Raw genomic sequence first — 20,024 nt, 5'->3', positions numbered from 1 at the left:
TTAAAGTGCATGATTCTCCTGATGCCAGTGAGAAATTCAGCTCATCAGAATCTGTAGCTGTTTTTCTAGGAAACTGGCTTACTTGACTTTAGATTTTCAAAAGTGTCTCAGTAGCCTAGGAGCTTCAGTTCCATTTTCAAAAGCAAGCAAATCATGTAGGCAGACAAGGTTCCTTGGGTGAATTTGGGTTGGTCTAATAAAAGATATCAAATTCACCCAAGGAACCTTGTCTGCCTATATCCTTAGACCAACACGGCTACAACCTAAACCCCAGCAAATCATGTAGGAATTTAAGTTGCAGTGACTGTCAATTGTCATTTTAATATCATATAGTCAAAAACTAAATGAATAAAAATGAAAATGTAATATAAACCATTTCGTGCTCAGCTAAACAAATGTTTCAATGGTTATACAAAAGGAATACTTTGTTTTAGCTTTATTCCATTGAAAGGTATGTCAATTTTGACATACAATATTTTGATTTAAGTGAAACTGAATTTTTCAGTGGAAAACTCTTCTAGTTGAAGTTTCTTGATCAGATCTAAAAATCAAATGAGGGAGCCAGTATGGAATATATTTTTCACTAGATTAAAGACAATGTGAAAATAATTTATATTTAAAACTTTTTCATTGGAAGCTTATTTTTAGAGTTTGCGATTCTGGATTTACATGCTTGTTCTGAGCCCACAGGTGCTTCCAGCTATTAATTGCTCTAGGTTAGGGTTTGTCAACCAGGGGTACATGTATCCCTGGGGGTACTTGGACTGGTCGTAGGGGTTATGCATGGGCAGGTGGGGACAGAGTGCTGCTGCCTCCCAGGAGCAGAGCTGGGGTGGGGTGAGGGCAGCGCCAGCCCCCCCTCCCTCCCCCCCAGGTGGGGAAGCTCGCATGCAGCAGCCGCTGCCACTACACACCAGCCCGGTGAGCTTCCCCACCCATCCCAGTGAGTCTCCCGGGACGCCCCAGCCCGGCCCTGTTCCTGGGAGGCGGTGGTGTTCTGTCCCTACCTGCCCACGTGCCAACCCCATCTCCCTGCCCTGTGTCCAGGTGCGTGCTCTCTCTCTCTTCCCCCCCCCCACACACACACGGCATCCGCCCGCCAGACTAAAAAAGGTTGAAAAGCCCTGCTCTAGGTGTATGTACTTGAATTCCTATTAGTCATTTCTGAGTTAATCTATGTTTGGAGAAATGTTGTATTTTATAGGTATACAAAAACGCATACATTTCTGCGGCACTCATCACTATATATTGTACTGCACCAGCTGTACAGTTTTTAAAATTCATAATTTTGAATGAGAGGGAGAGAGAGAACTAAGGTAACGCAGGTCCTTCTTTGCTCTCTTCCCTAGTCTCCTGGTAGATTTAATTATTTTTTTTTCCAGCTACAATTCAGGTATTTTATATTAAAAAAAACTCTCAGAGTTACATGAGAAGTAGAAAGACTCTGGCTTGGCCTAATTACTACCAGTAAAAAGTTTGAGGCTGCCTGCCTTGTGCGTGGAATAATCCACACAATCTTGTCTTAAATTTTCATTCTTGGCAGTGAGGAATGTTCACTTTGCACATTTGAAAATAACAAAGTTAATAACCGCAAGCTGCATATGAGTTGTCAAAGCATATTGCATTCCTGTGTGCGGAATATGCAGTTTTCTCATCCGTAACCTGAGCTAAGGGTGTATTCCAAGAAACAAGTGTGTTTTTTCAGCTCGTAGTTCACATTGCGTATCTGGATAGAGACATGTACACATCTTGGATTACCTCTGTTTAATCAGAGTTTCGGACATCGTGACTTTAGCATTTGCAACAAATTCATTGGCTTCATTGAGTGGAGAGAATCAGAGAAATGGTGGGTTTAATCTACCATTGCAGCCCCACAGCCTCTACACCTTTGCATCAGATGAGTTTTCTGGTGGAGTTAAGGGCTACACTGGCTCTTAGTTGTTCTTAAGGATTGTTCCACATGTCATGGTAGGAAGGGGCCATGGGCCATGCTATGGTGACTGCACTAATGAATTCTTGATTGGCCCAGCAGCTTTGGGTATGTCCTTATGGAACAGAAATCTAGCCCTTCAAAGGGAGTTTGTCTGGTAAGAAACAAAACTCAGTATGAATAATTTACTCATAGCTTTTATTTTCATTACATTTCATGACTACTATACTTATTTTTTAGTGTTGGAATTGGGGTAAAATGATTCCTTGATATTTTATCCTACAAAATATTATATGCCCATGAAGTGGCATGTTCTGATACAACCTTAACATAACTGCAGATTGTTAATATGCTATCTTATTGCAAAATCCTCTTGTAAATCCAGCTGGTATTATCAAACCTCCATTGCAACAAAGAATTCAAAGTGGAAAATGTCAGAATATAAACAAGTGATGGTATATTAGTTGTCAGTGAGGTAGGATTGTTAATAGGTACTGATCTGGAGTAGAGACAAAAGGGCAGAGCAGCAAGAAATTTAAAAGCCCAAACTATTCTCATAACATGTAGACATTAGTAAATGGGGAAAATGCATTTTACTGGCACCATCATTTTTAAGAAGCTATTTTCAATGTTTGTAAATTTTAGACAATAAACTACAGTTATATAAACTACGAGGCCCCGAGTCAGTGTCTTCTTGTATTTAAATACCTAAACGTGCAGACATTCTTCCATTTCTAATGGGGAATCAGTTCTTTTTTGCAAAAATACTTCCTTTTAAATAGTTAAATATTTTGCCAGTGAGATTTTTTTTACTAGAAACAGCGCTTTTCACTTGTTTTTTGTTTAATTTTACTATTTTTTTCAACTAATACAGATCATGGATAACTGGAAGTACCATAAAACAAAAGTGGCATCTTATTGGTTGGTAAAACTGGATGCAGTAAAGCAGCGAAAGGTGAGTGATATAAATATCATTCTTTTAAAAGTAATATTAGATAGTGAACATGCAAGAGTCATAGCATCGCACTTAGTAAATAGAGTGGGTTCTTCTAAGATGTCAATATATGAGCAAGTCCATATTCTTGTGTTGATGCCACCACTGTACATGTAGACTAATTTCACTGCAGTCAGTGAGTTGCATATTTATGCTAGTATACCTGTTTGACCTATGAATATGATTCCCAAAAATAAATGCTTAAAATTAACACATCATCTAAACAGTGTTGGTAATAGCTCAGCATTTCTGAATACAGGTCACTCATTTCTAAGGCTGCATACGCATGTATAGAAGCCTAATTTGGGGCATCTGTTTTTAGTATCTTAGCCTAGAATTGTTATACACGTTGCTAAATATTATTTGTGAAAGCATACATCACACACATCATATGCGGTATGCAAATCAACATGTGGGAGAAATAGGGTATTTTAATGAGACAGATGTGACCTGCTAGAAAAGTGATCTTTAGAAAAATAAGTACAAAAGAAATGACACTTCTGTCTAACATAAGGTAGCATCTGAAACATTTTTTTTTCTTGCTCATTAGAGGACATCAGGTAACTAAGTCCATATTCATAAAGCGTTTACATTTTTTAGAAAACACTATAAGTATTCCTTCAACTGATTTTTGATTTGGTACATGTTGCGACTCAGCATAGGGAGTTGTATGGCAACATATAGGCTAGGGATAGAAGTTGCGCATAAACCGGTGTAAGCAATCAGAAACTAGTTCAAACCTGTAACAGAACACAAGCTCAGTGCACATAAACCAGTTTCAAAATGGCTGAAACTGATTTAAGATAAACTTGGTTGAATGTAGTACTAGACTTAACTGATTTAGGTCAAACTGGCTTATGGAACTTCTGTCCCAGACCCCTTCCTGATTTAAGTTAAACCAGAGTCCTCCGGCATCCCAGCCTGCACTGCAGCCCTGTGCTGTGCTGTGCTGTCTGCTCCAGAGACCAGGACTGGCTCTGCCCCTCTGCTCCCTAAACTGGAGCAGTGAGAGCTGACTGACAAGGGGGCAGTTCCACCTGGGGATGCAGCCCAGTCTACAGGAGGGGGACTGCCCCGCTCCAGTCGAACCCCAGCTGGGATCTGGGGCCAGGGAGGGGGGTTATAACACCCCTTCACCTGCTCAAATTTACTTGGCTGTGACTGTGGACTACAAATCCCAGAGGCACCTAGAGACAGGAAAATAAAGTGATGAGCTTCCCTGCAGAGTCCTGCTGCTGTAAGTCTGGACTGCAAATTCCAGAGACCTTTGCAGCAGCAGGAAGAGGAAGTGAACACTGTGACAGGGGGCCTACTCGGGACCAGGTCTCAACATTGGCCCGCCCACATGCAAGTAGGGAAATCTGCCCAGTCTTGCCTGCCACAATTTACTGTTTCTTAAATTGGTGTAAAATGCAGGAGGCTTCTCATTTTAATGCTCTGATGCCGAGGGGCACTGTCCATGGCTCCATAACATCCCTACACTATGGCCCGTGCCTCTCATATTTGCTCCAGTGCCCTACACCGTGACGCAAGCTCCCGAGTCTCACATGGGACTCGCTCCTCACTGCAGCTTGCAGTCACAGTGCCCCCACACTGGGCAGTTCTTATCCTTATGACCCAAACTCAGCCTCACAACTTCTGAGGGCTTACCGAGGTCTTGGCCTCAGGCCCAACTGTGGCCTCAGGCATCCATAGACTTACCTTGGCCTAACCATCCCTTTCCTGGGGCTTCAACTTATTCTCTCTCGCTAGGGCCTTCCACCTGTGCTGTCTTGCTAGGGCCTTCCACATAATGTGCCTTCTGTGGGATGAACACTACTGTCCCTTCTCTCACTGGGGCTACACAGGGTCTTACCCACCTGTGGGACTCAGGCGTCATGTGGACATACCTGGTCCCTTCCTCTCCCCTCACTGGGACCACTCTAACTATCTGCCCCCTCACTGGGGCCTCTGAGGTATTCCACCCCCTGGGGCTCAGGTGTCCAGAGATGTGCCTGGCCTCTGTACCTGTCCCTGGGCTTTTAAATTGCCCCTCCCCACCCTTCACTGGGGAGGCAACCTGGCCTGGCATTTCTGGGGAACTGCCCCCATCACAGGGAGTCCTACCAGGCCATCCTTCCCCAGCAGAGTGCAGTTTTCTGTCATACCCAGGACCACTGCAGGCCTACCTGCCTTGGTCTTATCTTGCCTACTGGGCTATATGTTGTTCCTGGGCTGCTTTCTCTACTGGACCTTAGTTACAGCCCTTAATTTCAGCCTACTGTCTTGCTGAGCTTTTCTTCCCCTTGACAGTGATGCCTCCCTCCCCCATCGAGGGGACCTTCAGCCTCCATAGGCTCTGGCCCTGCCTCCAGGCTGGTCGGGGTGCCAGATAGCTCATCATAGCCCAGGCCTGCCCCTCGCATTGGGCTTAAATGCCCTTCAGCCTTCTGGCCCTGGCCCTCTTGCATTGACTAGTTAGAGTTTGTTGGTCTCAGCCCCGTAGTAGCTGGCCTCCCTAGACAACAGAGGTCCCTTCTGGGCCCCACCATGCAACCATTGCCTCAAGCCAGGCTGACCTAATGCCCCAGCAATGCTACATGAGGACTAGCTCAACTAGGGTCACCTGAGCCCCTGGTTTCACCCCTGCCAGATCTGCTCAGGGGTTTGCCTGCCTAGCTCCTGTGTAGGCCCACAAACTCTCAGCCCCTCTGCAAGGCTGGCCTCTTGATGTTAGGCCCAAAGCCTTTTCCTTGGTGCTTGGAACCCTACTGGGCCTGAGGAACCTCCTACCATCCCCACAGTTCCTCCCTTACCACCAAGGGTGTTATGAGCATCAGCTCAGCTGGGTGTTGTCCTTCAGCTGCTTTCAGTCAACTGCTGCTTCAGCCCTGAGAGCCTGGATTGAAAATGGCCACCTCATCAGGGCTGGCCCTCACCTGCCAGCTGCCTGCTCTCAGCCTTAAGTGGCAGACACCAAAGGTGCTCTGCCACAAACACATAGCCAGAGAACTGTGCTTTAGCACCTCCAGGCTTCTGGCCTGAGCCACTGCAGGCATGTGGGTGCATTTCCTGAGTCAAAGGTAAATGTCTGTTTATTTCTGTTTCAATTTAATCTGGGCAAAGACTGAATCAGTTCAGCTTCAGGCTTTTTGACTGTCTGTACTTAGCAATAGAAACTGTGTAACAAACTCTGTACAAGCAAAAAAGTTGCATTTGCAGATACAGATCTAAATAGGGATGCTATTTTAGCAGATGACACGTTAGTGAGATAACACTGAATTGGAGGTAGACCTGCAAAGGCAAAGGTTGTTAATGATATTGTAATTTTCAGTTGACCTTACAAATACATGCTAATAGTTTCTCTCATTTTTTTGCCCTACAGTTTATCCGCATCAAAGACTAACCAGAATTGCTTGTCTTGTTGTCTCTAATTCAGAGTAGCAAATAGGTGTTGCTGCAGTGTGCTAAAGGTCCTCAATCTTTAACAAGAAAACAAAATGACTAAAAGACCTCCTATAGTCAATATCACCTTTGTAACCCAATGTCTCACTTATATAAAGTAGCCAAAATGTTATTTGAGAGGAGGTGAGAGTATGGCTACCTTACTGGTCTTAGAGTTGGGATATTTGGGTTCTCTTTGCCCCTGACCAGTGGCTCACTTGACTTCACTGCTGTGTGCCTTGATTTCCCAATTAGGCTGGAAAGCATTTTTGAGCTGTTCTTTGTCATCAATAAATATTATTGGGAACATAATCAGGAGAAATATTTTGGAACCACAGCTCAGATTACAGCATAGTCTTCAAATCTTTGAATCACTGTCATACTGAATACTATTTTGAACTACCCACTGTGTTTTGGTACTGGGAAGAAATGAGGTGCTATAAAGAAAAACTGCCCAGCATGGTGTGATAGGAATGTAATTGACCATTTAACCACAAGTTCATATATCAGATGGAGGATTTATTCACACAGTTACATAAAACTGGCATAGCTATATTAGAGGTGAAGTACTGATGAGGAACTTGATAATGTAAGTCAGCTGTGAACTTAATTAAAGGTCTTTTGGAATGGTAGCAAGTTGCAACATAAATCTACTGTTCTACAGAGGGTTTTTTTTTTTAAATTTGCAGCCTTCATGAATTGGTTATGGTGGCCATAAGCACTGGTTGAGGTAGAATCATTGTATTGTTTTAGTATTGCCTGAGTACTCTTTTTTTGCTAACAATAATCTGTTCCATTTTTATAATAGTATTACTATGATCTCCCCAGATCCATGTTTATAGGTCTTCTCCATCTTGTGCAGTGGGACAGCCACAGCAGTACTCTTCACTATTTTTTACCAAACCACACAGAGGCGTCTATGGGCTGGGGGATTGGGGCAAAGGTCTGGTTGAGAGAGAATGTCCAGATGTCTATCATACTCTACTCAGCATTGTGTCCAGGGAAAAGAGAGTTTAGCCCTGGACCTCAAACTGTAAATCTGAAGTGGAGATCTCCCTTTGCGGGGGGAAGAGGGGGAGCAGATGAGTCCAGGAGTAGTTCTTGTTAGCATAGACTAATTTAGTCCAGGCCATTAGAAGTGGAAAATAGACTGGAGTATGGGGTCAGAGCTGCAGCAGATGCACAGAACCTCTGGACAGCATCTTGGGGATTTTCTTTCATCTTTTCCACAAGGGTCTTCCCCTCCCTTCGTCCCACCCCAAAACAATCGCCAGAGGAGAAAAGTGTTTTTTTCACTTGGGGAACTTAGAGGGGAAGTGGCACTTACACCTGACATGGTGTCACCAGCCCGGTGTTTATCGAGTGTCTCATGAGAGCTGGCGATACTGTTTCATCCATTCATTACCCCTGCTTTTTTCCTCCTGCCACACAGGATTTAGGCTTTTTGCCATCTAATACAATTTTTAGCTGTGTCATTTTATCATTTTTATGTGGTGGTTCCCCTGTAAGTGACACGCTTTTAAAAAACACATGAGGGAAGCCTATACTTTCTTTATCTACTCATGTAGTACTCGGGGCAGATACTGGAGGTCAGGATGATGTAGAGGGCTATTATTAAGAAAAACTAAAGTCCTGGAAATGTGGATTTATTTGAACTTCTTGTGAAGATATCTCTGATGGCTCAGGAGACTAGTACCACCTGAAGCACTGGTGAGCTTGAATTTTTTTTTGTGGCAGTAGAAGGGATTTGTGATAAGTTTTGTACTTTAACCTCTACCCCTTCAAGCAGTTAGTTATTCTTAGAGAAGTAGCTGTACCTTTATATAATTTTGACATTGCAGCTGAGGATTCCCATGTGTGCAAAGCTTTAGTGGATCTGAGAACAGAGTTCTTGTGGAGATACAGGGAAAACAGAAAAGGAATGAGGAGTGGAGAATATTTCAGAGAGTATATGAAATTAGTTGAAAAGCAGATTCTGTAATTCTGTGAAATACAAAACAGAAACTTGGGCCTTCAGGCCTATACTCTTGGATTACTTGAAAGTGCTAGAATTTGAGAAGGCAATATGTGGAGGATATGTTAGGTTTTCAGAACGTTCATCCCCATCAGGTGTGCTGCCTTTAAAGATTTATCCACCTTTCCTGTGGAAAAATATAAGCCCTGTCTGTAACCATAATTTCTAACATACAACAGTAGTTTAGGGGCCATACAGCAACTGTAAAAGAATTGATCAGTGGAAGAGTTGTTACTTATATGAGACTTTTCCCAGCTTTGGTCTTCAAGACTTTGGAGAAAATATGATGTTCTGTAGGAGAAAATATATCAATTTTGTATTGCCTACCATAGTACACATTCTTAAATAGGTTTCCATTGCTGCTGCATGGTCTGCATCTTGTTTTGAACAGTCAGTTTATTTAACATCTTTTATTGTTAATACTTAGATGATCTCTTGTGTTATGGTGTAACTATGTTAAACAGATAGGAATGGACAGTCTGTTGAAATAATTTGCCTGGTGCTAGTTGTATGTAAGTATCATAAATTTCATAGATTTCATAGACATTAGGGCTGGAAGGGACCTCAGAAGATTGAGTCTAGCCCCCCGCCCGAAGGGCAGGTAGTCAGCTGGGGTCATAGGAGCCCAGCAAGATAAGCATCCAATTTACTCTTGAAGGTGTTCAATGTAGGTGCTTGAACAACCTCCAATGGCAGGCTATTCCAGACCTTGGGGGCTCAGACAGTAAAGAAATTCTTCCTTATGTCCAAGCCCCCAAGGTCTGCAATTATTATACCCCTGCTAAATTGTAGAAAGCTCTGTAAAGTTTTTTATTACTATCCAAAGTTTTCTATTCTCTTATGCAAGACGAAGAGACTGTTACTATTTTTGGTGAGATGCTCGAGTGGCAACTGTGCTAGTGACATCATCATAATAGCAACCACAGAAGTTTACAGTAGCACCTTACTTGACTCCAGCTTGTTATGAGTCATGACAGACACCTATACACGTGACAGATGTCTGCTTTGACAAGTGCTAATAAGAACATGTCGGAGCAGACTCAGTTAATAGAGTGTGCTGCAAGTCTGCTGGAGCATGCTAATTAGTGCGCTTCACCAGCCTCTGCATCACATGTATTCAGTGTTTCCATGTTTCAAAATGGTGGTGGGGATGCTTTAACTAAAGCTAAATACACGTGACAATGCAGGTGCTTTAAATTAATTAAATTTTAATTAATTAAAGTGCCCCCCCTCCACTACAGAGCATGTGTATAGATGCCCAAACTGTCTCCAATTTAATCATCTCTTTTCTCTGATTTAAATGCAAAGATAGAAGACAGGTCATGCACCTTGATATCATGGGCTTTTATTAGTAGTTTTTGAGCCAGTGAAAACTAATGCAAAGAAAACTTAGGTTGGTGCCTAGGAAGAACTTTCTGATTATGAAGGTGGTTAAGTATTGGAACAGGCTATCTAGAGAAGCTGTGGAATCTCTCATCCCTAGAAATTTTCAGGAGCAGGTTGGGCAGATACTTGGCTGGGATAGTTTAGCCAGGGATGATCATGCCTTGAACAGGGGGCTGGACTAGAAGACCTTCCAACCCTACTTTCCTGTCATCCTATATCACAAATAGAAGGGTATCCATATTACTCGCTAGAAATACACATTTTGATGTCTTAATTATCTCCATTCAAATTGTATAATGTGGGAAGGGAGCACATGGCAACAGTAATTAACATATTAAATTGTTATTGTGGGGACTTTCTCATCCAAATATCTTTCTAAAAGGTTTAATGGAGATGAAACGCAGTTGCAGATACAGTTCCCTTCTTTCTGTTTCCAACAGTTTCTTAAAATGTGTTCCAACTGTGAGATCAAATCATTTTGTAATTTTGCTTAAGATATTCAGAAGCCTGATTGTATGGGATGCAGAATAAGACTTGAATGGGGTGCATTTTACCCAGGCTGTATGCATTAGAGCCCCTGCAGAGCTGCTGTCCCCTCAGCATTTTTTTTACTACTACTTCATTATACAGTTACTTTGGGAAATGATGTTTTACTTGTTTTCACTGTGTTCATTTCCATTGGGTTTAGTCTCCATGTGAAGAACAGATTATGCAAGATCAAGAAGGCCTATCTGCCATACCAAGGCATTCCCCCATGCAGTGGTTTTATTGTTAGTTATAAACCTCCTTCATCTTGTGCCATTATTTTAAGTAAGGACCAGCTGTTTAGCCATATGGAAGAGTTTGTCATATATACCTGTAAAGAGATTAAACATTTGCTGGGGAAATAAGGGTTTTCTTACATAGGTTTGGTCTTTGAATGCACAATGTTATGCTAAAATGACAAACTTTCATACTATATACATCATCCTACTGGCTACATTCCCCAATCATTTATTCCCTTTTAAGATATCTCTTGTATATGTAATGCAGATATAAGTTTGGATATCATCTTAAATGCTAAGCAGTGGGACACCTATCAGAAAAAACCCCACACACTTTCTTTTAGTTGGCTTTGTTTTATGTGATGGTAAACTCATCATAGACTGCTTTTAGGATTATATGTGCAGGGCTGGCCTGTCCTGTACTGCGAAACCTATGGCCTCAGGGTGCCCCTCAGCTAAGGGGGCCTCTTGCATCCAGCCACTTGCCACCCCCCGCCACCGGCTTCACATCTGGCTGCTTGCTGCCACCCCTGCCACAACTGCCACCAGCTTCTTTGGTTGCTTGCCACACTCCCCTCCCCTGCTCCCCACCCCCGCTGCCACCAGCTTCTTCAGGGCAGGGGGCCCCAAAACTATTCCTTGCAGGGGACCCCAAAAAATTGTGGGCTAGCTCTGACTATGCACCATGCTTAGGGTGCCAGCAAAAGTCCTCTGCACCATTTAAACAACAGGTTTAGAAAATATTTAATCTGGGCACAGACATTCAGAGAGGTTAGGGGGAGGTTAGATCAAGTTAAAAATGGCCACTTGGTCTAAGGTGAGTCAGGATGGGGGGCTAGTGGGGATGGGTTGATTAGGAGGCAGGTGGGGTCTTGTGGATTGGGGGTATAGTGGGGGCAGATTGGGTCCACAGGGGGATTGGGGGAGCAGATGGCTTCTGTGGCAAGGATTGGGAGAGATGGGTGGTGTCTGCAGGGTCATGGGGGGAACAAGTGGGATCCACGAGGAGATTGGGGGATTAGTGGGGCAGATAGTGTCCTCAAGGGGATTTCAGGGGTCTGGGAGGGTTTGACAAGATCGGGGGGGAGGGCACGTGGGTCTGCAGGGGCAGATTTGAGGGAGTTCAGAATCTATCTTTACCATTCTTTAGATCCCGGGGCTATTTTTAGCCCCGAGTCCAGTTCCACTCCTCTCCCCCCCCCTCCTCCTCCAGTGAACCTACCCCCATCCTTCCTGCCCCTCTCAAGATCAGGAATTAATTCTTCAGCTCCCAGAATTGGCAAACTCTGATAAAACTGGCACAAGGGGGGGAGCATCTTGCAGGCTGGGAGTTTTGGTGGGCTGGAGTAGGGAGGGGGGGCTGGCTGGCTGGTCCATTGGGGTGTTCCATCTGGAGGTGGGGTGAGGGGCTGGGAGGGCCAAAAAATAGCCTGATGCTAGAGGGGTGGATAGGAATAGCACAACTCAGGGGCTGAGGCCAGCAGCTGGGCTTTCCCAGCCCTGGAGCTGCGCTGGGAATTGTACAAAAGTTTGGGACAGTTAGAATAGTTTTAAAATGGCCAACCTGATCTAAGTTAGACTACCTCAGAGGTAGGGGTAATTTAGATCGAGTCTGTCATTTTTAGACCTATCTAGCATTCCTGGAACTTCTATACAGTTTGCACTTAGATTGACTTAACTAGGGATCTAAATGTAAGGTCTGCACCTGGGTGAACCAAGTTAAATTGGGTGGCCAGTTTTAACATGCTATAACCTCCCTCTCCTGCCCCGCCAATGTATGCATCCTTTATGGATATATGAAAAGATGCAAGTTAGTCTACCCACAACTCCCACTGAATTCTAAGGGAGTTACACAAGTGTGTCTTAGAGTAGACCTGGACATCATTCCTAATTAGTACATATGTTAGAGTCTACTGGGGTATGTATACATTATAGAAAGGCAGATTTAAACATCTGACTAAAACTCATATTAGAGAGAGAAAAAGGCAGGATTTACATGCTGTGCAAAAATTTCCAGGTTTCATCTTTTCCTTAGTCCCTTCTCCAGAAACTGCATTCAGATTGGCAGTATTGAGTAATGAGGCCTTATTTCAAGTTTTCTTGCACTAATTCAGGCATAAAAACAGACTCAAATAAACACAGGACATTAAGGTCTGATTTTTGGGCAGTGCTATGCACCTGTAATACACTTTGAAGTCCATGTAGACTGTGTGAGCTCAGCCCCTCAGGATTAGTCAGTCCTCTACAGAGGAGGTGGTATTCAAACTAGGGGAACCACTTCTGCAGCATTCGTTATTTCTTAAGATAAGGCTCCTTATCTCTCTTTGTGTACCTGTTTCATTTTCTCTTTTTACTTGTTTTGCCTTTATTTTAACTGGCTAGTTATTGGGGGAAGTGAAAAAATGACATCATGTAATAAGAATGAAAAATTTTGATTGGTTTTCTTGCAAAATGGCTTTGATGGAAAATGCATGCCACAACATATGCAGAAATGAAATGTAGCAGCTTGTTGAAATTTACAAGTGATAATGCTGTGCGATTATCTCTCTACATTTTCTTTCTGTTCACTGAATTAAGACAGATGTTGGGTCTGAGGTTTTGTTAAATATGCTAGATTTTAAAGTATGTTGATTTGCTTAAAATATTCTTTTCTAGGTTTTGGACATAGTCAGGACAAGCGTTCGCACTGTTCTACAACGTGTCTGGAGGGTTTCGGACATTGAAAGTTTACAGTTATACCGTATTTTTAACCGTGTGTTCAGTCGCTTGCTCTGGAGCCATGGCCAAGGCCTATGGAACTGTTTCTGTAATTCAGGGTAGGCCTAAATATATTTATTGTTCTAATTTTTTTTATAACTTTATCAGTACACATAGGGTTGGTAAAAATGTAATGTTTACTTTCATTCAAGAAATTATGATGTTATTTAGAACTGGTTTTAAAACAATCTAAGGTACGTGCAATTTGAAACCTAATAACATAGGTTAAGCATTTCAGTAATGGGTACAAACAGTTTGGATCCTATAATCATATGCAGGCAGCTAAGCAAGCAAGCTGATTTTCAGAAGTGCTGAACTGCAGTGGTTAAGTGAGAGCTTCTCAATACTCAGCACTTTTGAAATCAAACCACTCCTTTGGGTGCCCAGATTATGGCCTTCACATTAGGTGCCTACTGAAAAAAATATTATTTGATCTATCTAGGTTTGGCCTCATCTATTTGATCCATAGCATAAAAGAGGGATAATTCAGTCACGGGCTCGGCTGACATGTTACACTGCAAATGCACAGAAGTATGAGTTACAACCAATAAGGCAGAATTTCTGAATGGCATTTTGTTTGCTCCTCACACATACTTGAAATAATGGTGAAAATGTAAGTGAAAAGTAAAAAGTTGTCATACAGACATGTAATGAAATATTTATTTTGGTTGGAAAGAAAGTCTGCTTATTGGAAAATACTGTGCCATTTAAAAAAAAATTAATTACTCTGTTCTGAAACCTTACCTTGTTGTAGGAGGAGCTTTTGTGTATATATCAAAAAATAAAATGCCAAAGACCTTTTTTTCTTTCATAAAATAAAAGCATAAATGTATAAATATATATCATATATAGAGTGCATTTAAGTTTCTCTATAATTGTATGCAGTGAATGATTAATAGGAAGTTTTTTTGATTAACTTGCATAAGAGGATTCGGAAGAGATTTATTAAAAATGAACTTCAACAAATATACATAGTATGATGGATTTCATATGTACAAAAGGAATTAATATGTACTTTACATACAGTAATTTGTAGAGAATTCATGTAGTGCACTTATTTATGTAAGAAGGTTAGGAACAGATGTTGCATTTGTCCTGGGACATGTTGTGCTTGTGTTTTTGTGCTGGAATGGAAAAGTTCCATGACTGGTGTGCATATGCATCACCCTTCCAATTGGCTGAAGGTGCTACCACTTTTCTGCTATTAATTTGGTGATGCAATCCCAAGGCAACCATTCAGATGCACTTTGTGATGTCCTAGGTCCAACTGTTAGCACATCGTAGCCCATGACGCTTTTTAGGGGTTGTCCTAGGACAATAAAACAATGGGCATGGACATCTGAGTGATTTCACTTTGTCCCAGAATACAATGGCTTCTTCCAGACCAAATACAATGTCTGTAGCCTAAGAAACCTTGTCTATATGTCCAACGCAGTGCAAAAAAAGAAAGAAGAAAAGACCAACAAACTCAGCATATTGAGAGTCTGTCCCAAAATATGGTCTGTTTATTTTATTTTAGGATTATTTCTCTAATTGCGTAACGTTTGGGGTTTTCCCCCCTATCATATAAATGATATGAAGTTACTGGAAATATCCAGAGATTGATTTTTGTTACACCAAAATCACCTCCAAAGGGATGCTTCTCAGTGTCAGTCATGTCTGGAAAACAACACCCATTAGGATTATATTAGCAATCTCCCACACCAATGAATGTTTCAGAATATGGTTAGCAAATGGCTGTATGTCACCAGCCTTAATTATGTCCTCTTTTTAGCTCCCTATGGAAGTATGGACTCTCTTCATCCCCCAATACATTTCTGGAGTTGTGATTTTAGGTTCACTTAATTTCTTGTGTTGTGTAATATTAATTTTAGTTAAATTGCTTTAAACAAGATGGTAGGTTTGGATCTCTTGCTTTTAATGTTGTAATTTTTGTGGAAATCTTTCATTTCAGATTTTTTCTTTTTACCAAAAAAAGGTTCTTGTTTAAAAAAAATTGGTCATCTCTACTTTTGAATGCGTTCAAGATCACAGTTCTTAAGCTAGCTGAATATTTCAGTGAAGAGCAGGATCTTTAATATAGGAATAGATTCTTTCATCTAGAACAAGATCTTCATCTGTAAAATTCAGCTGCCTCAGGAGCTGAACTAAATTTCAGATTCTGTTCCTTCTAAAATAAGTTATTTTGTGACATCCTGTCTAAAAAGATGTATAAAACCTCTATGCTGTATGGCTGTTAAAATTGCCCTACATGTAATGTACATACTTAAGGCTATCATTAGTACTTATCTTCTCACCAGACAAACTGTTGCAGGGGTGGACATTTATTTGGGCTGGAGGGCCACTTAAGGAGTTTTGGTGAGCTGTTGTGGGCCATGGGAGGGGTGCAGTGGTGGTCACCCAGCATGGCGAAGGGTGGGACCAATTGATTCTATCCAGCCTAGGCCAATCCATCCCACACCCATGCCTGGGGACACTGGATGGAGTGGGTGGGTGGGTGGGTGGGGTCTCCAAGGCAATCCATTCCCTGAAAGGCCCCATGCTGTCACTGTCCTGCAGTCCTGCCCCTGCCTGTCTGTCTTGTTCCTGGATGCGTCTGCTCTTGGTATATTCATGAATAAAATCTGTGTTATAATCCTGACATAGCTTTAATAAAATTCAGCCTAGGTCGGTAGGTGTCTGTCTGTCTGTCTGTCTGTCTGCTTAGGCTGAATTTTATTTAGGGTGGTATGTATGTGTGTAAATCTCCTTTCCTTGCTGTGTAGATCCAATTCACACACACATTACATTCAAGCAGGAACGGGGGGCTCTTTTCTTAGGAAATGTAGTATTTTAATTTTTCCTGAACATCCTGATACTTTTATTCCCTTGTGTGAAAGAGAAATCAATAGCCACTTTGTTATCACTTCAGAAGTTCCATCTCTCTCTCTCTCTCTCTCTGTGTATGTGTGTGTGTGTGTGTATATATATATATATATATATATATATATATATATATATATATATATATACACACACACATACACAGAGAGAGAGAGAGATACAGGCAGTCCTTGATTTACAATGTTTTGAGTTACAACATTTTGCACTTACAACATGTATAAATTGAAACCCTGTTTCAACTTTATAACATCAGTTTTGACTTTACAATGCTTGATTCAACGCCATGTTATGCCATGCCACACCATGCCAGTGAACAGGTTGGCTGCATCGCCCATCTCCCTGGAGAACATCTGTCTAAATTTCCTTGGACACTTTCTTTAAGAAAACAGACAAGACAAGACTCCAGAAAACCTTGCAGCCAAGACTCCTGAGAAGACTCCAACCAAGAGCCCTTCAAAAAGTCCAGCAAAGTCGCCTCAAAGAAGTCATTCTAAATCAATATGATTGCTATTTACAATATAAATACATTAATGTAGCTATATTACTTATCTATAATTGATTGAGTACAACATTCTGGGTTATTTTTCTGTAAAAATAAAGTATTGGGCCTTGGTTCAGGAACCAATCCCCCATTTATAATATTGTTTCCTATGGGAAAATCGGTTGAGTTACAACGTTTTGACTTAAGACGTGGTTTCCAGGAGCCAAGTGTGTCGTAAATCCGAGGACTGCCTGTATGTACACCCATATGTATAATCTCTTAGATTTCTTGTTAATGTTGAGAATCTTATTATGTTACATTGAGGCTAATAAGATATTACTGTGGCCATAAATCATATATAAACTGGGTCCACATATTCCACTCCGTTGAAAAAATCCCTTGCAAGTGGGGGAAATGGTCCAAAAACTCAACACATGAAATCAGACATTTCTCAAGGGATTTTGAAGCCTTATTTATGTAACCTAAGGAGTAATCTCCATATCTCATGGATCTGCAAGTAATGGGGTACCCAGAACCCACCCTTGCAGATCCTTTAAATCTTCTTGTCCAGGGTAATGTTTTATGAATCCTATTTTATGCTCTTTCTTGTGCTGCTAGAGAAGAGAACATTTTCCATTAGAACATATGCTCCATGCTGGTGAATGTGCTGTACCTTAAAATCAGTTAGATATTCACAGACATATCTTAGATTCTACTTGTCTGATTTCCAGTTCGTGCACCGATGTCACAGTTCTCAAATCTTCTATTTTGGGGATAGTCTTGACCATACTAATGCCTAAGTAGAGCTATGTGTCTTGGCTGGGCTGAGAACCTGCCTTCTCAGTATTGTTTGAAAACTGAGGTGGAAAAATTAAAAGTGAAAATCTTTCGTTTAACCTTCCTATTGAAAATCAGAAACCAAGCATAGCATTTTGAAAATTTATATTCACTTGCTATATGTAGCTTTTGCTATTTTCTTCATACTTAATATCATGGTCTTCTGAAATGAATATATAGCACCATAATACTTTCATTTATTAATTTCTTTGACATCACATTAGCGAGTATTCTCATAGTAGCTTGTTAAAAATAAATCAGTATTTTGTATATTTTGTGTTGTAAAATACCATTTAAAATTATCTGGCAGTAAATCTTTATGTGCTGAACCTAAACAATGGCCCTATAAAAGCTTTAGGGGACATAATGAATGAAAAATGGCTTGTGCGCATTTTCAGATATGAAGATTAACTTCTTAATTTGTATTTTATATTCCCACCATCTGTCTGTATTTGGGTTAAATAACATATGCCTTTTCCTGTAAACAGGCAAGGTCATGCTTTTTTCTCTTGCTCTTCCATTACTAAATATGATGTATAGCAATAAAGCTCTTAGATTGCCATTTGTGACAGAAAATATGAAGTCATGTCTGTTTCCATGCCAACAGGAGCTCTTGGGAAACCATATTCAGTAGAAGCACAGAGGTGGTGACTCCTGAGCAACTCCAGTGTTGTCAACGAATAGTGCAGCTTTGTAAACACTGCCTGCTAGTGGTGTACAAGTATTCAACAGATTCAAGAGGATCTGTGACTGGATTTATCCCCAGTTGGGATGATACCAGGTATATACTTCTGTATTTATCTCTCTAACTTTCAGTTATGTGAAAAATAGTGGAACTTATGATCAGATTTTGCGATACACAGCAACATTCCCTTCTGTGCCTAGGGAACAGCAGCAGAACTCCTTCATGATTTGTGCAGCACAGAAGACAAGTGTATCATAGCTCCTATTGTTATAACCTTGGTAGTGTGTTTATGAAATCAAAGAATTCTTTTTCCTGATTAAAGGAGGGTCTTACTATACAGAATTATTTCAAACGATCTCAATAAAATCTTATCTGGTTAATGCCCCAAATAGCCAGGGTAAGAAGGGCACTCAGTCCTTAACTGAAACTTTCCTTTCTTTCCATTCTCAGATCTCTCAAAATCACTGATTCCTGATTTGTGTTCTTAGAGGTCTCTAATATATATTATGCTTCTTGCTTCACAATCATTACGAGATCCCACAGGAGCCTAGCTCCAGCCTGTGGCCAGGTAAGTGCCATCTGATTTACTGTATTGCACAGTTTTGCAAAGTTGACTTCTAAAAACTGCTGATGTAAACGGTTATATTTATTATTATATCTCAAAGAGTATATATTTTTTCAAACCTTGCAAAACAGCACCATATAGTAAAAAAACCAAAACTATTTTGGCACTTACCAATTCCCCATAGATTGGTTTTGTTCTTCAGCAGAGTAGCACCATGGTTATAATACCATCAGTACATGTCTTACTGAAATGTCCCTGTAGTAGGAGCCAGTGGTCTGTGACTTAATGGTCCTAAACTGGAGAATGAAAGGTAAGTTTCAAGTTAGCTGGGCACCAAAAGGTCCTTTTACCCTGGCAATTTGAAGGTTTGTTTTGTTTATGTAAGAAAAGGTTTATTGGGTCTTTGCGAAGACAGTGTTTGTTCCTTAAAGCATTAATGTATTAATAACCTGTAAAGATACACCCTTTATATTTCTTATTAGACCTAGTTTACCATGTAATCACTTGAGCAAGCTCTTAAAATAGTTCTTTGATATCTGCTGTTGTCATGTGAACATTCAGGGGCTTTGACATAATTTAATTCAAGCTTGAAACAAGTTGCTTGATCACACCAAAGGTAGAGGTAATTTAGCTACAAAACAAACTATATGCAATATTAACTTATACATGACCTCTGTCAGTAGAATGCTAAATTCATATGAATTGGGAAAGACAGAAAATGTTGAGCTTGAAGATATTCTCACTTCCATTGTCAATAGTAAAGAACTCTTTTTTTTTTTTCATCAAATTCAAACAAGCAGTCAAACAAATCAAGTCACTTGAAAATACTGAAGCAAACAGCCCTATCGTGGCAAAGAAATTGGAAACAATGATGTAGGGATAATTTTTCCAGCTCCAGTTTTTAGTGTGTCTGAAGTCCAAAGGCAGTTTATTCCTCAAGTTCAAACATGAGCAAATTTTGAGTCCTCAATTCTAGGTAACTTTATATCAGCCACAACAAAGACACTGATTTAGGTCTTTATGAGTGTAGCTGTCACAAAAAATCTGATTGATTAAAAACCACAACAATCTGCATTTATCTTCACAAATGTTACATTTATAGTACAACTAGTTTAATTCTTTAGCTACCCCTTTTATTCTGGTTTTATAGAAAGGGCTTCTTATTTTGTGTATGAGAAAAACTCACATTTAAGGTGGGTTTGCCTGTAGTGGTCCAGCCTATCCTAAAATAGACAAGTTAACTGAGAAATTATTTTCCTTAAAATGGTATAATTGCGGTGTAATTTCACCTTGTGCCTGGATCCA

At 40.8% G+C, this 20,024-nt stretch overlaps 1 protein-coding gene across 3 annotated transcripts in view; it reads left to right on the top strand.

Moving 5' to 3' along the window:
• Positions 1 to 20,024, top strand: part of TTLL7 (tubulin tyrosine ligase like 7) — a 138,118-nt gene that overhangs the window by 104,967 nt on the left and 13,127 nt on the right. For all 3 annotated transcript variants that reach the window (XM_006259042.3, XM_019489183.2, XM_059727994.1), the window contains 3 exons: positions 2,805 to 2,885; positions 13,167 to 13,327; positions 18,077 to 18,250. In XM_006259042.3, the coding sequence (XP_006259104.1) occupies positions 2,805 to 2,885; positions 13,167 to 13,327; positions 18,077 to 18,250 (416 nt within the window). The remainder of the gene's footprint in view (positions 1 to 2,804; positions 2,886 to 13,166; positions 13,328 to 18,076; positions 18,251 to 20,024) is intronic.

This window comes from Alligator mississippiensis, chromosome 5 (assembly GCF_030867095.1).
Source record: "Alligator mississippiensis isolate rAllMis1 chromosome 5, rAllMis1, whole genome shotgun sequence".
Lineage (NCBI taxonomy): Eukaryota > Metazoa > Chordata > Crocodylia > Alligatoridae > Alligator > Alligator mississippiensis.
This window is presented reverse-complemented; position numbering and strand designations above follow the sequence as displayed.